Source organism: Natrix helvetica, assembly GCF_964273705.1.
Source record: "Natrix helvetica genome assembly, chromosome: Z".
In the NCBI taxonomy this organism is placed as follows: domain Eukaryota; kingdom Metazoa; phylum Chordata; class Lepidosauria; order Squamata; family Natricidae; genus Natrix; species Natrix helvetica.
This window is the reverse complement of record NC_138554.1, coordinates 224,540-237,097: the sequence shown is the minus strand read 5'-3', so window position 1 is coordinate 237,097 and position 12,558 is coordinate 224,540. Positions and strand designations below refer to the sequence as shown.

Sequence of the window (12,558 nt, the reverse complement as noted above, 5' to 3'; positions counted from 1 at the left end):
ATTTATTTACTACACTGATACGCTGCCCATCTCAAAGTGACACATAGCAGGGCACCGAGTGCAAAGCAGCCCGCCCTGAACTGGTAAAAGAAGGGAAGGGAAGGGAGGGGAGGGGGCCGTGGGTGGGGAGAAAAGAAATCTGGGAAGTTCCAGACCAAATATTTGCAAACAAAGGGACAGCTGAGTGTAGCAGCTTCTCAGATTGGCTGAATGACGGGGGTGGTCTGCGGAGGGGAGGCAGAAATAGCGGAATTCCTGACTGCAAATGCCCAACACCTGGAGCAAAAACACTTTTGCTGCTCAGATCTTTGTGCAAGTTTAATATGGAAAAAGTGACACCTGCATTTTTAACGTTTGGCCCTGAAATTCAAATTGATGGGAGGCTGTGTAGGTTTTCAGAAATCCGTCAAGCAGTGGTGTCAAAAATGTCTGTCTGCCTTCGCAGAGTTTATTTGGCTTAGATACAGTTTTTACAAAGAAAGCACAGAGCAACAATATATTGTTTTTGTTTTACTTCCCCCATTCTTCACTAGTGAATCCAGAATGCTATTCAGGCCAAGGTTAACTCCTTGATACAGCCTTTCTTTGCTCGGTAAGATAGTGAGCTAAAAGATACTCGAGACCATAGGTGTAATGCGTATGCCTGTGCGTAACCTTTCCTTTATTCCCACATCTGGTTCTGCTAATTAGGTGAGCTCGTAGGTATAATAAGATAACCAGCTACTGAGATCATGGTAGCTTCCTACGCATGTCTTTACGTAAGGTTACCTCTCATTCCTTCAAGGCTGGTTGAAAGCGGGAGCCCTGCTGCCCCCATCGGGAGCTGCATTCGGGGGGCCACCAGGTCCCTCCCCTGCCCCATGTACCAAGGGTTTCTGGCCACACGCCAGAAACCCTTCTCTCCCACCTGGTGCCAGTCGCTCTACAGCTGGGTGTGGAGTGGGGGGTGGTAGGCGGACTGGAGTAGTTCTGGCTCCGTGCCCCTCCCAACATTTCTTTGGGCCTGAAAGCCACAGGCACCCAGGAGACCTTCAGCCTTCCAGGACAAGGGCCACACTTGGCACCTTCTGCTTTTCCCTCCAATGGCAGATGAGACAGAGGTAGAGGGGTGTGTGTGTGTGTGTGTGTGAGAGAGCGAGAGCCGTCACATCTTTGTGTAAACCCTTTAAAAGGAAGCTCTGGGTGGCTTGCTGTCTTCCCTGCACTGGGCTGGGGTGGCACAGAGCCCGGGATGAACCCCACCGCCCCCGGGTGTGTGTGTGCGTGTGCTCATTTCCTCCCCTGCCACTCGAGCCTTGCCCAGCCTTTGCCTGGAATTTCCCAGGGGATCTGAGCATGTCATGTTTGGAGGCAACCCTGGCAGGGTCCCAGAGGGAGATGCAGGGCCTAGAGAGCCCCCCCCCACTCCTGGGAAATCCTGCCCAAGATGGGAGGGAGGGAGGGTGGTCAAGGGAGGCCACCAGAGCCTTGCCATTCAGGCCCTGAGCTGGCTGTCAAGGGGGGAGGGTTGCTTTCAAGGGTTGTGCCCACCCACCTGTTATGCTGAGCAGCATCTTCCAAGTAGGAAGGGAGGAAGGAGGGAAAAAGGAAAAAGAATGAGAGGGAGGAAAGTCCTCTGCCCCCCCTCCCCCCTTTCTGGGAACCCTCCCCCTCCTTTCTCTCATCCCTCGGACCTCAGGGTCAGCCGACTGCTCATCTAGGAGCACAGTCAGGTGAGGGAGCTCCTTGCTTCGTCAAAAGCAGAGCTGGGCCAGTGGAGCTCCCCCTCCTCACAGCCAGAGAGAGATGGGCCTGGTGGTCCCAAGGCAGCCCGAATGGGGGTGGCTCTCTGGCCAGGGCAGTTGTGTCCCAAGAGGAAAACGCTTGCCCGTCCATGTCCTCAGGGTCCCGAGATGGCCAGAAAGCTTCTGGAGGAGGAGGGGCGTGTGTGTGGAGACTTTGGGGGCGGGGACTGTGGGGGCATGGCAGGGCTTGGCAGAAAACGGGCGAGGAGGAAATATGCGGGTCAGTTTCAGACTTCCACAGGGGGCAGGTTCACCTTGCAAAACAAAAGAGCTGCAGGCAGAGGAGGGAGCCCACGGGAGGGTTGGCCTTTTCGGGGAAAGTGCGAGTGGGAAGTAGGGCAGCTGAGGGACGACACCATCGGCCCAACCCTTGGTGGCCCACAGAAGCGGCCAGGAAACCTCCCCCCCCCCAGCGTTTCTCCACATTGGCAACGTTAAGGTGGTAGACTCCAACTCCCAGGATTCCCAGCCAGGGAGGCCAAGGTCTAAACGCCAGATTCAGGAGGGGCCAAGGGCAGAAGGGGCACTTTTGCATTCCCCACTGCCAGATGTGGGAAGGGGCGAGGGGGGGGGGCTTTAAAAGGGGCACAGATGACTTGATGCCAGTCTTGTGCCATCTCTGAGTTTGGAGCCTCCTGGCACCACCTGCAGAGCCCCGGGGGGGGGGGGCTGACCACAGGCAGCTCACCATCCCCCCTCCCTCCGCCCATCCCAGATCAACCACCGGACTTCTTCCCCGGTCAACCACTTTATTTGCGGGGCTTCCCCGCCACGGGGCTTCCGGGGAAGGCGGCCAGGCCGGCGGTGCCCAGTCCAGAGAGCGAGCGGCGCCTGCCAAGGCTTCGGGGGCTGGCGTGGCGGTGCGGGAAGCGGTGAGGGCGCTACTGCTGCTCCAGCATCTGCTCGCAGCCGCGGGCCAGCTCGGCCAGCTTGAGGCGGGCGAAGTCGACGCGCTGCAGGGCCATCTGGCAGTCCTTGCGCGCCGCGTAGCTGGAGCCCTCGTGCGGCTGCCGGGTGGCCACCTGCGGGGGGAGGAGTCAGCCGGGCCCCTTCGCCGCCCCTCCCCCTCCCCCCTCCCTTGCTCACCTGCGTCAGGTAGCGGATCTGGCCCGAGAGCTCCGCCTCCACCTTCTGCACGGAGGCCCCGAACTGCGCCGCCTGCCGGTCCAGCAGCCGCTCGCTCGGCTTCTCCTTCGACAGCTCCAGGATCACCGTGCCTGGGGGGGGGGGGGGCGAGAGGCGGGGGAGGTCAGCGGGAGGGAGGGAGGGAGGGAAGAAGGGGCGCCCCCCCCCCCAGCCAGACCCCACCTGCACTCTGCAGCGCCGCCCCGATCTCCCGCTCCAGCTCCTCCAGCAGCCGCAGCCGCTCGTTGGTCAGGCCTAGGCTGTAGGCGCCCCCCCCGGCTCCCGCCGCCGCCCCTGCCGCCATCCTCTCCGCGCCTGCGCCCTCGGAGGCCTTGAAAAGGCCGGACTGCAAGTCCCGGCGAGCGTTGCGGCGGGCGGCCATGCGGCGCGGGGGCTGGCGGGAGCACGTGCGAGCGGAGCTGCGGGCGCGGGAGGGACGCTGGCGCGGGCTGCGGAAGCTCCTGGAGCGACGTGAGCGGAGCGCCTCCCTCGTAGGGGCGGGGCCGCGGGAGGGAAGAGGGACGGAGGGGCGGGGCCGCGGCTGTCTGCGGAACGCGCCGCCACTGGAGCCGCCCCTGACTTTTTCCTCCTCCTTCAGACGAGCAGCTCCGGGAGCGGCTGGAAGCGCAGCGGCCGGTCGGAGGCGCCTCGGGGTGAGCGGGTGGGGTGAGCGTGGAGGGGAGGCGCCTCGGGGTGGGTGGGTGGGTGCTCGGGCGAGGCCGCGGCTGAGACGCCTCCCGCGCTCTCTTGCAGGCTCCTCGCGGAACCGGCCGCCCCCACGGAGCAGCTGTGGCGGCAGGAAGGCGAGGTGAGGGGCAGGGCGGGAGGGGGCGGGGAGATGTCCGCGGGGCACCCCAGCCCTACCGACGCCCACCCGTCTTCTCCGCCACAGCAGGTGGCCCTTCAGGCGGAGCTTCTGCGGAGCTCCGAGGCCGAGAACCGCCAGCTGCGCGCCAGGTAGACCTTCCCCGGGGCGGGAGGGGGACTCGGACCGCTTCCCCCTTTTGCAGGCCGTCCAAAGCGCAGAAGTCGCACCCACGCCCTCGAGGTTGGGGAGGGTCCCTGGAGGTCCGGGCTCTTGCCAGAGGCGGCGGCCCTTGGCGGGGCGGGGTGGAGGGGGACCCTCGGCTCCTCAAGCGCTCAGCTTGCCTGCCTGTCAGGTTGGGCTGCCTGGCCCGGGACCTGGCGGCGCTGACTCGGCGGCACCAGGAGGCCGAGTGCCGCGCTTGGAGCTTCGCCCGGGAGAACGAAGAGCTGCGGACGGAGCTGGGCCAGGCGCGAGCGCTTCTGCAGGAGGCCCAGGCGGGGAGGCTGGCGCTGGAGGCCCGCTGGCTGCAGGAGAAGGCGCTGGAGGCCACGCGGGTCAACCGGGCCATCGAGCAGGAGGAGAAGTGAGTAAACGGGGGAAATGGGTGCCCCCCTTCAGAGGTGGGGGCCTGCAAACTGGCTTTGGAGCTCCCCCCATCTCTTTCTCTCCCGCCCCCCCTTTTCAGGTACCGGAGGAAGGTGACCCGTCTGCAGGAGAAGCTGGGCCAGGCTGGGCTGTGAATTCCCTTCTGGGGCGCCCCTTTCCTGCTCCCAGGCACTCGGGGGTCCCCAGGTGTGCAAAGCACCCCTCTCCACCTTCCTTGCAGCTGTAAAGCCCTCCAAGCCCTGCTGGGGGGAGAAGCTGCTAGGGCAGTTTTTTCCCCCGGACACAGGTGCTGCCCCTCTGCCCATAAGATGCTGCTGGGGAAGGGAAGCCCACCCCCTCTCAGCCTTGGGGGGGCTGCAGCTTTTGAACCTCTCCCTCCCCCTCCCCTCAGGCCCAGCGTGGATTCAGATGGAAGGTGGGGGGGGGGAGGTGGCAGCTTCAGCGCCTCCTCCCAGGAAGCAGAGGCAGAGCTGGGCTCTTCCTCTGGGAAGGGGGCGTATTTGGAGCTCTCCTGCCTGGGGGAGGAAGGTGCGTGTGTGGAAGAGGGCCGTTTCTCTCCTAGGTGGCTGGAATGGGAAGGGAGCCGTTGATGGAGCCCAGCCCCAATCCGGATCATTTTCCCTGGGAAGGCAGGTAGGCGGCTGCTGGGGTGTGTGTGTGGTGGGGATGGGACTCAGGGGTCCCTTCACACCTGCTTTGTCTTTGCTGCAGGGCTTCCCCTTGAGGAAGGGCAGCCAGTGACCGAAGAGGCAGCCACACCCAGAAACACCCGAGTGGCCCCTGCGGATTTGGCCTCTGCTGGTTTGGGATGGAAGGGCTGGGAGACATTGGTGAGCCCCCCCCCCCCTACAGGGGCTTCTGCTGCCAAGATGGGATTTTCCCCCCTGCCCTGCCCTTTGGAGGCTGCTACCCAAAGTCCAGCCTCCTCTGCAGAGACAGGTGGAACCGAGGAAGGATGTGGCTGAGCAGAAATACCCTCCTGTCCTGCCCATCTCTGCCTCCCCCCCCCCCACACCTTTTATGCCGGGGAAATGAATAAAAAGCTGTTTCAGTTGATGGTTTTATTCAGTTGCTCTTTGCTTGGCCGGGTGCCTCTTGGGGCGCAGATTCGCATCTGGGGCAGAGGGCTTGGCTGAGGGACGGCTCTCCTTGGCCCCAGAGCAAAACTCCTCCAAAGCCGCCTTCAATTCTGGATATGAGAGCCCCACCCCCTTTTAAAGTGGGGGCTAATTTTACTATTGGTATCCTCCAAAGCATTTAAAATAGTAGATATAAAAGAGGGAACATGAGGAGGGGTAGACAACAGCAAAGTGGTACTTGAGGACAGGACCATCTGACAGTAATGCCCAATAAATGACTCCAGTGCGTGAGACGGGGTGGGGGTGGCTCGTTATATACATTAAAATCCCCTAGGAAAAGTACATGGTAGAAGCAAGGAAAACGGAAGGGAAGCCGGGAGGACCCCCTCCCCAATTTTAGTCACATGAAAACCCTACCCTAACTACAGCATTAGGACGGGGGAAGGGGGTCGTCATCGGATGGGATGCTTGCGGGGGGGGGGGGTGCTTAGCAGAAGTAGTCGGCCTCCTCATCCTCTTTCATGCCCTTCAAGCGCAGCCGCGCGAAGTCCTCGAACACGATGTCGTCATCCTGCCCGTAGCTGTGGGGGGAGGGGGGGGAAGCAGATTGTGGTGAAGGCAGCACCGGGACCTTCCCCCCTCCCCCAGCAGGTGCTTGTGCAGAGACCCAGCTGCTGATTGGTGGGGGGCAGGCATCTCCCCCAAAACTGGAGCATCAGGGGCTCAGAAGTGGGGGGGGGGGACACAGATGAGATGCACTTCTGCCAAGGGGCTTAGCTTCCACACCCCCCCCCCCCCGCGTCACTACTGAAGGGGTTCGAGGCCCACACATTCTGCAGGTGGAACCAGGTACACCTGGGCCTCCGGCTGTCTTTATTCAGCGGCTCCCGGATTGGGAATGGCTCCATATGGGGCAAAGCCCTGGATCCTTCCAGGACTTTCTTTGGCTGGGACGTCCCCTGTCCAAAGCTTCCCTACAGATTGAACCCCTTGGAGCCTCTTGGGGACCGAGAAAGCTGCTCCAGCCATTTTTACTTCCTGTCGGTGGGAAGATGGGAGCCTCGGAGGCCCTGAACAAGGCGGCTGTTTTGTTCTAGGCCGGAAATGTCTTTTATGGAAGAGCGGGGGTGGGGTGGGGGAATGCTGAAGCACGAACGGAGTAGGGGGCCTGTTCTGCCAAAGGACCCATTAGGAGACCACCATCCGCCCCGGCTGCAAACAAAGGCGGCCTCTGCTCAAGCAGGGGGTGGCCAGGACGCTGCTCTGATGCCCCCGTCTCTCTGCCCACCCCTTCCCCCATCTACCACAAGGGGTCGCTGCGCTCTGGCAAGAGACTCCCTGCCCCCCACGCCTCTTACTTGGGTTCAAACTCGATCAGGTTGGCATCGATTGGCGCATCCGATTCTGGCACATCTAGGGAGGGGCAAGAGGGGAGGGTGAAGCTATTGCCACGAACCGGCCCTGTGGGCGAAGGGGAGGGAGCGGGGCCTCACCTGCTGGGGGCTGCATCGGGGAGGGCTGCTCGGGGGGCTTCGCGTGCATCAGGACGAAGGGCAGCTCTACCGCCACGTCCCTGGCAGGGAGAGAAGCGGCCTTTGGTCACTGGGCACAAGGCAGGGGGCAAGACTGCTACCCACCCCCTGCCCCCGCCCAGGACCTACCCTGCCCGGGAGACCACCAGCTTCACTCTGACCCTGTAGGAGACCAGGATGCCCAGGACTTCCTTGTTGATGCCCTCCGTCACACTGCAAAGCAAAGAGAGGGTGGGGGTGTGGGGGATACAGAAACCCCCCCCCCCGGAAAACCAGTTCCCTGGCTCTTGAGCAGGAAGCCGGAGCCTGCACGGCAAAACAGCCCCCCCCCCATCACCCACCCTCCCCGGCCAAAATGGCTCACATGGTGGAGGAGGCCAGGTTGGTGTCCTCGTGCTTCAGCTTCCCGTCCAGCGCCAGGCCTCGCTTCTCCCGGTTGTTGGTCAGCAGCGGAGTCAGCGTGTAAACCTTGCAGAAGGTGGAGCTGGGAGCCACCTGGTCCCTGGCAGGGGAGACGCAAGACGGGTCAGGCATACTCAACACTGGAGTTTCTGAACCCAGGTGGGGAAATGTGGATTTCAGTCACCCCCAAGGTTTCTGAGAGGAGGAGGAGGAGGAGGAGGAGGAAGATGACAGACCCACCCAGTGCTCGGAAAGGGAGGGGGAGGATACTCACTCCTGCTCAATCTGGGCCACTGGACACTTGTACTGGGCGGTGCTGAAGAGACAGATGTCTGCGTACTGCCGCACTGCCAGAAGGGAAGGCAAGTCACTTGGGCAGACCCTCCTCTACTTAACCCAGGGAGGGGCCAAGGAATCTCCCCCCCACACATCGCCCAATGGGCTGGAGGAAAGCAGCGGTGCTGCAGGACCCTCAGCCTTCTTCACCCCCCCCCTCGCTCTGCTCCGGACCATAGGAGAGGACCACCACAGCGATGAGCCCCCCCCCCTTTCCCCAAGTCAGGCTTCCAGCCCGCGGGACCCCCTCCCTACCGGCCACTTTCACTTTCTTGACGCTTTTACTGGAGTTGTTGGTCACATGAACGTTGACGCTGATGGGCTCACCGTGATAATACAGCTATTCGGGGAAGGAAAAGAGGCAGCCGGGTCAGCCTCCCTGCATGCCAGTCCCCTGGCCCCTCCCCAGCCAGGCCGACCAGCTCTCGGGAGGGAGGGGACTGCTTGAGTATAAATGCGGCTCGGCTGGGAGAGGAGAAGGGGCTGGGGGAAGCTCACAGCCTGCTTTCTGACCAGGCCTGGAGAACTTTTAAGCACCTGCAGAAACACTCCTGGACAAATGGGAAAACACATCCAGCTCCACGGTGTTTTATGTCCTTGTGGACGACACACAGCGAGAGGTTGTGTGAAAATCGGCTTGTGGACAGAGGCAGCCCGTGGCTGATGACCCACCAGGCGTGGGCTTTCCAGTTTCCTGTCCGAACTAAGTTGCCTTCTACCTCGCTTATTCAACTCACAGATATTTTAAAATGGCGCTTTCTAAGAGGCTCATTTCTAGAGCCAGAGGCCTCTTTCTTTGCAGTTCCCAAGTTACGAACTTATTACAAAACTTGGGAAGTTGCAGACAGCGGCCAAAGCCGCCTCGCTTCCTGTGGAGCTTCCTGAGGAGTGAATTGTTCATTTTTTCAGCCAGGTGCAAAGCTCTTCCCCCCCCCCTCTGCGAGGGTCTCCCACGCGGCCCTCACCTCCTTGTCGAGGGAAGCTTCCAGGTGTAAGGAGCGGTCGGACATCAGGAAGTGGCGGGTGGTCTCGGCCATGGGCTGCGGCCCAGGCTTCTCGGGGGCGTACTGGACTTTCCGGATAACCAGGCGGACGGAGTTCCTGGGAAGGGGCCCAGCAGGAGGCAGTCAGCAGGGGGAGGGCAGGGGATCGAGCCCCGATGCTGGGGGCAGCTTCCCACCGGGGGGGTGGGGGTGGGTGGAGGTGGGCGGGCAGGGAGATGTGCAACTATGCCAAGCAGGGATGGCAGCGTAGTTTTTAAGATGCCCCGCCCGCTGGCTCTGCTGGACTGGCTGCTCACCCACCTTTTGTGAATCTTCTCCTCCAGGTTCTTGGCACAAAATGCCCGAATCTCAAAGTCCACGCCACAGGCCTGCGAGGGAGGGAAAGGACCAGGGCTGGGACTGCCAATGCTATCATCACTCCGTGTCCCCACTTCCTCCCACCAGAATCACCCCTCCGGTGCCCCCTCCCGTCCCCCAAGACCCACCTTCCCGGTGTCCTCGGGGCCCGGCTGAAGCGTCACTGAACACGGCAGGTTCTGGGGGATCTGTGGAAGAGACGGAAGGGTGTGTGTGTGTGTGTGTGTTGGAAGGTCTTCACCATCGCTCCGCCTGGGACAAAGAGCAGGCCCACTCTGGGGGCGGAAGGGGCTGCAGGGACCGGGCGGCTTACCATGAAGCTGAAGGGGTGGGCGGTGGCACCCAGTTTGCGCAGCAGCCTCTCCTGCAGGCGGGTGGGGGGCTCGGGGGGGCTCTCGGCCGGGGGGAAGGCCTGCCAGGAGGCCATGAAGAGATCCTTGCGGAAGGAGAGGCCCAGGACGTCCAGATCCTCACGGCCATAGCGGAAGGCACAGGTCAGCGTCACGAACACTGGACAGGACAGGAGGCTGAGTTAGAGGCACCTACCCCCCAAGATGGGAAAGCAAAGGGGCCCCGGCCAGGATGCTTGAGATCCCTCTCCTGGCTACCCACCCACCCACCCAGTAGCCTGTCTGAGAAGCACAGAGTGAGGATGACTTCAGAGGTCTTCAAAGGGCAACCTCTGACCATTCCTTCTTTGAAATCAATGTCACTCGAGGTCCCCTCCCCCCCCTTCTCCTCTGCCCATTTCATTCTGCTCTATGGCCACCTGGGGGAGGGGCAGGCGCGGGGGGAGGGGGGGCTCCCCTCCAAAGGCAGCTGCCGTGGCTGTCCCTGCATTGAGGCTTCTGATTTCTCCCCAAATGTCATTCCATCTTCCACACCAAGCGCAGCTGCCCCCCATCTCTCCCCAGGAGGATTCTGCCAAGATCCCCTCTTCCGATTTATCTGGACTCACCTTTCCGATCCTTGAGATACTCCGGGTCAACCAGAACGACGCCGTCTGGCAGGGAGAAAGGAGGGAACAGGGTGTGTGTCAGGAGACAAGGAGCCCCCACCCAGAGTAATCTCCCAGCTCCAACCTCTCTCCCCAATGGGCAGGGCACAGTGGGTCACCTTGGGGGGGGGAGGCTCTTCCCCACAATCAGAGCTTGCCCCCCCCCCCAGGTGACCCACTGTGCCCTGCCTGATGGAAGCGTCTGACCTGGCCTTTCCCAGCCACAGAACCCCAGGGCAAAGAATTCACAAGACCCCTCCCCCCCGACCGTTTCAGTACTATTTGTGGGTTGAAGGCTTAAAAAAAATTCTGCACCCCCCCCCCCACTTCACTGATCTCACGGGCAACTCGGCTGATGCACAAATGACACCACCTGAACACGGCTGCCTTCTTCTCAGGTGAGGAAAACACAGCTGGAGCCCTCTCTGTCCCCAGCTGCCCTCCTGTTTTTCCAAGGAAGCCCCCGGGGGCCTTTCTTACATGGCTCACTTGCTTACCAACGGGGTCGACTCTGTCCAGATGATCCACAAAGTCACGCTTTCCCAGGTAAACAGTCAGCTGGTGGAGACGAAGGGAACTGTGAAGCCCTCCGTCCAAGGCGGAAGCCCTCCCCTCCCGATTTGGGGCTCCCTTTCCTCCGGCTCATAAGCCCCAACTCCCTCCTTCCTCAGGCCTGAAGCCCTTTGGAGCCACCGCCCCACGGCTGCCCAGAGGCTTCTTTTTTTTTTTATTAAAAGAGTTTTGTACAAACAGATTTTCCCCCTTTTCACCCCCCCCGCCATACAATGTAAATCTCATGTGAATTTTTGCGGGGGGGTTGGGGGGGTATAGCATTTGCCCAGAGGCTTCTGATGCCCCTGACAACTGGCACATCATCCGGTCCAGTCCCAGGGGCTCCATCCGCTTCCGCCTCCCTCTAGCCACCCATCATGCTGAGGTTTGCCTGCACCTGCAACTTGGGCTCCCTGGGGAGAGCAGCAAGCAGCCTGGCCTAGGAGCATCGCCAGGGAGATGCTGGGTGTCAACAAGCCTCCAGCACTGCAGCTGACACCCCGGCCCCACCTGGCCTGGCAGCTTCAGTTCCCCAGGAATGGCCTGCTCCCCGCGGGAGGCTCCCCACCTGCTCCACTTCTCTGCTCTGCTGTCATGGCCACCTTGGGTGGACAAGAGGATACCCCCCCTCAAGTGCAGGGGCCCATCCCTCCCCTTGCAGCACAGCCCTATGGCTAAGAGCACCAGGCCCGGGGGGGGGGGGGCCCTCTGCCGCTCACTCCTGCCTCTGCCCCCCCCCCCCGCCGAGAAGGGCTGCCACCCAGCAGTCGGGCTGGAGTTGCTTGCACAGCTTTCTTCCTGCCCCAGGCAGGGCCCCACAGCCAGCCTCTCAGGCAGGCAGGTTAGGCTGCCAGAGGAAGGAAGCTGCCCAGGCGGGGAGGAAGGAGGACAGGAAGCCACCACGGAGGAGACGGAGGGGGAGCCTCGCCCCCCGCCAGGGAGCAGAAGCCAGTGGAAGAGTCAGGGGGGGGGACAGCCGGAGCCCCCAGCCCCCTTCGCTCTGCCTGCCCCCCGCGGCCCCAAGGGGGCTTGCAGAGGAGTTCACCCCCCAGCTCGGCGGAACCCGCTCCTTCCTACCCCCCAGCGCAGGGAAGGAGAAGCAGAAGCGCATCCGGAGACTTACTTTGCAGTTGGGGCTGGACTTCTTGAAAACTCTGAGGCAGAAAAAGAAAGGAAAAAGAGGATGTGGACGGGCAGGACTACTGCCACCCCCCCCCGCCGCCCCGACAGCCGGACTCCCCCTCCACGGCGCAGCGGGGGCCCCGGGAGAGCAGCGCCCGGCGGCAGGTGGGGCGCCCGCGCAGAAGGGGAGCCGCCGAGGGGCCGAAGGAGGGGAGGGGGCTGCTGCCCCTCCCATCCCTCCACACGCGACCCCCCCCGCCTGCCAGTCGCGCCCGATCCCCCATCCTCATCCCCACGTCTTTGGGCGCGGCGGGCATCCGGCGCGGGCTCGGGGGGCGGCTGCGGGCCTGCTGGGATCGGGGCGCGGGGCCGGGCCGGCACTGTTCCGGGATGCGCGCGGGGAGAAGCCCCTACCGCCGCGGCCCCCTCGGCTACCCCCCCAGTGCCCACCTGGTGCCCGTTTTCTCCCCCATGCCGGCGGGGCTGGGCTGGCGGACGGCGGGGCTGCGCTGCCGCGGCTGCTACTGGCGGGACAGCTCTGGAGGCGCGGCACGGCGGGAGGGCGATGCGGACCGCAGGGAAGCCATGCCCGGTCCCGGCACCATCACGTGGGCGCCGAGTCGGCCAATCGCGGCCGCCGCTCCGCCCTCGCCGCCCCCCCATCCCCGCCCCCCACCTCCCAGCCCCCCCGGGGCTCACCGGGGAAGGGGGGGCTCGGCGGGGGGGGATTCCCGCTGGGGAGGGAGGGAGGGGTGGGGCGGAGGGCGGGCGCGGAGGCCTCTGTTCCCCGGGCGGGCGGGGCGGCGTTCGGGCCCCTCCTCCCGGCATGCCCCGCGCGGCAAAGCGGCCCCGCC

At 63.0% G+C, this 12,558-nt stretch overlaps 3 protein-coding genes across 13 annotated transcripts; 1 reads left to right on the top strand and 2 right to left on the bottom strand.

The window, feature by feature from the left end:
* Nucleotides 1–414: 414 nt before the first annotated feature.
* On the bottom strand, nt 415–3,291 carry LOC309401642 (mediator of RNA polymerase II transcription subunit 11-like; the record flags this gene model as incomplete). Its single annotated transcript, XM_081970726.1, has 3 exons — nt 415–2,806; nt 2,871–3,001; nt 3,093–3,291. The coding sequence occupies 3 exons, from the start codon at nt 3,289–3,291 to the stop codon at nt 2,666–2,668; spliced, it is 471 nt and encodes a 156-aa protein (XP_081826852.1). The 3' UTR covers nt 415–2,665.
* LOC309401640 (uncharacterized protein) lies at nt 3,290–5,379 on the top strand (the record flags this gene model as incomplete). Of its 10 annotated transcripts, none has more annotated exons than XM_081970718.1 (8): nt 3,290–3,380; nt 3,508–3,562; nt 3,663–3,717; nt 3,805–3,866; nt 4,070–4,300; nt 4,403–4,509; nt 4,886–4,956; nt 5,035–5,379. In XM_081970718.1, 6 exons carry the CDS (start codon nt 3,290–3,292, stop codon nt 4,455–4,457), a joined length of 549 nt encoding a protein of 182 aa, XP_081826844.1. In that variant the 3' UTR covers nt 4,458–4,509; nt 4,886–4,956; nt 5,035–5,379. The 10 variants fall into 10 exon arrangements, with proteins under 10 accessions (XP_081826844.1, XP_081826840.1, XP_081826838.1 ...); XM_081970714.1 differs by having other exon boundaries at nt 3,802–3,866; XM_081970712.1 differs by lacking the exon at nt 3,805–3,866.
* Nucleotides 5,380–5,875: 496 nt separating this feature from the next.
* Nucleotides 5,876–12,273, bottom strand: LOC309401638 (beta-arrestin-2-like). Of its 2 annotated transcripts, XM_081970707.1 has the most exons (15): nt 12,155–12,273; nt 11,706–11,736; nt 10,528–10,588; nt 9,992–10,036; nt 9,347–9,543; nt 9,162–9,221; nt 8,977–9,044; nt 8,638–8,773; nt 7,928–8,012; nt 7,611–7,683; nt 7,299–7,436; nt 7,064–7,147; nt 6,896–6,975; nt 6,761–6,815; nt 5,876–5,983 (listed from the first exon to the last, which is right to left on the bottom strand). In XM_081970707.1, the coding sequence occupies exons 1-15, from the start codon at nt 12,175–12,177 to the stop codon at nt 5,890–5,892; spliced, it is 1,230 nt and encodes a 409-aa protein (XP_081826833.1). In that variant the 5' UTR covers nt 12,178–12,273; the 3' UTR covers nt 5,876–5,889. The 2 variants fall into 2 exon arrangements, with proteins under 2 accessions (XP_081826833.1, XP_081826832.1); XM_081970706.1 differs by lacking the exon at nt 12,155–12,273 and having other exon boundaries at nt 11,706–12,002.
* Between the last annotated feature and the right edge of the window lie 285 nt (nt 12,274–12,558).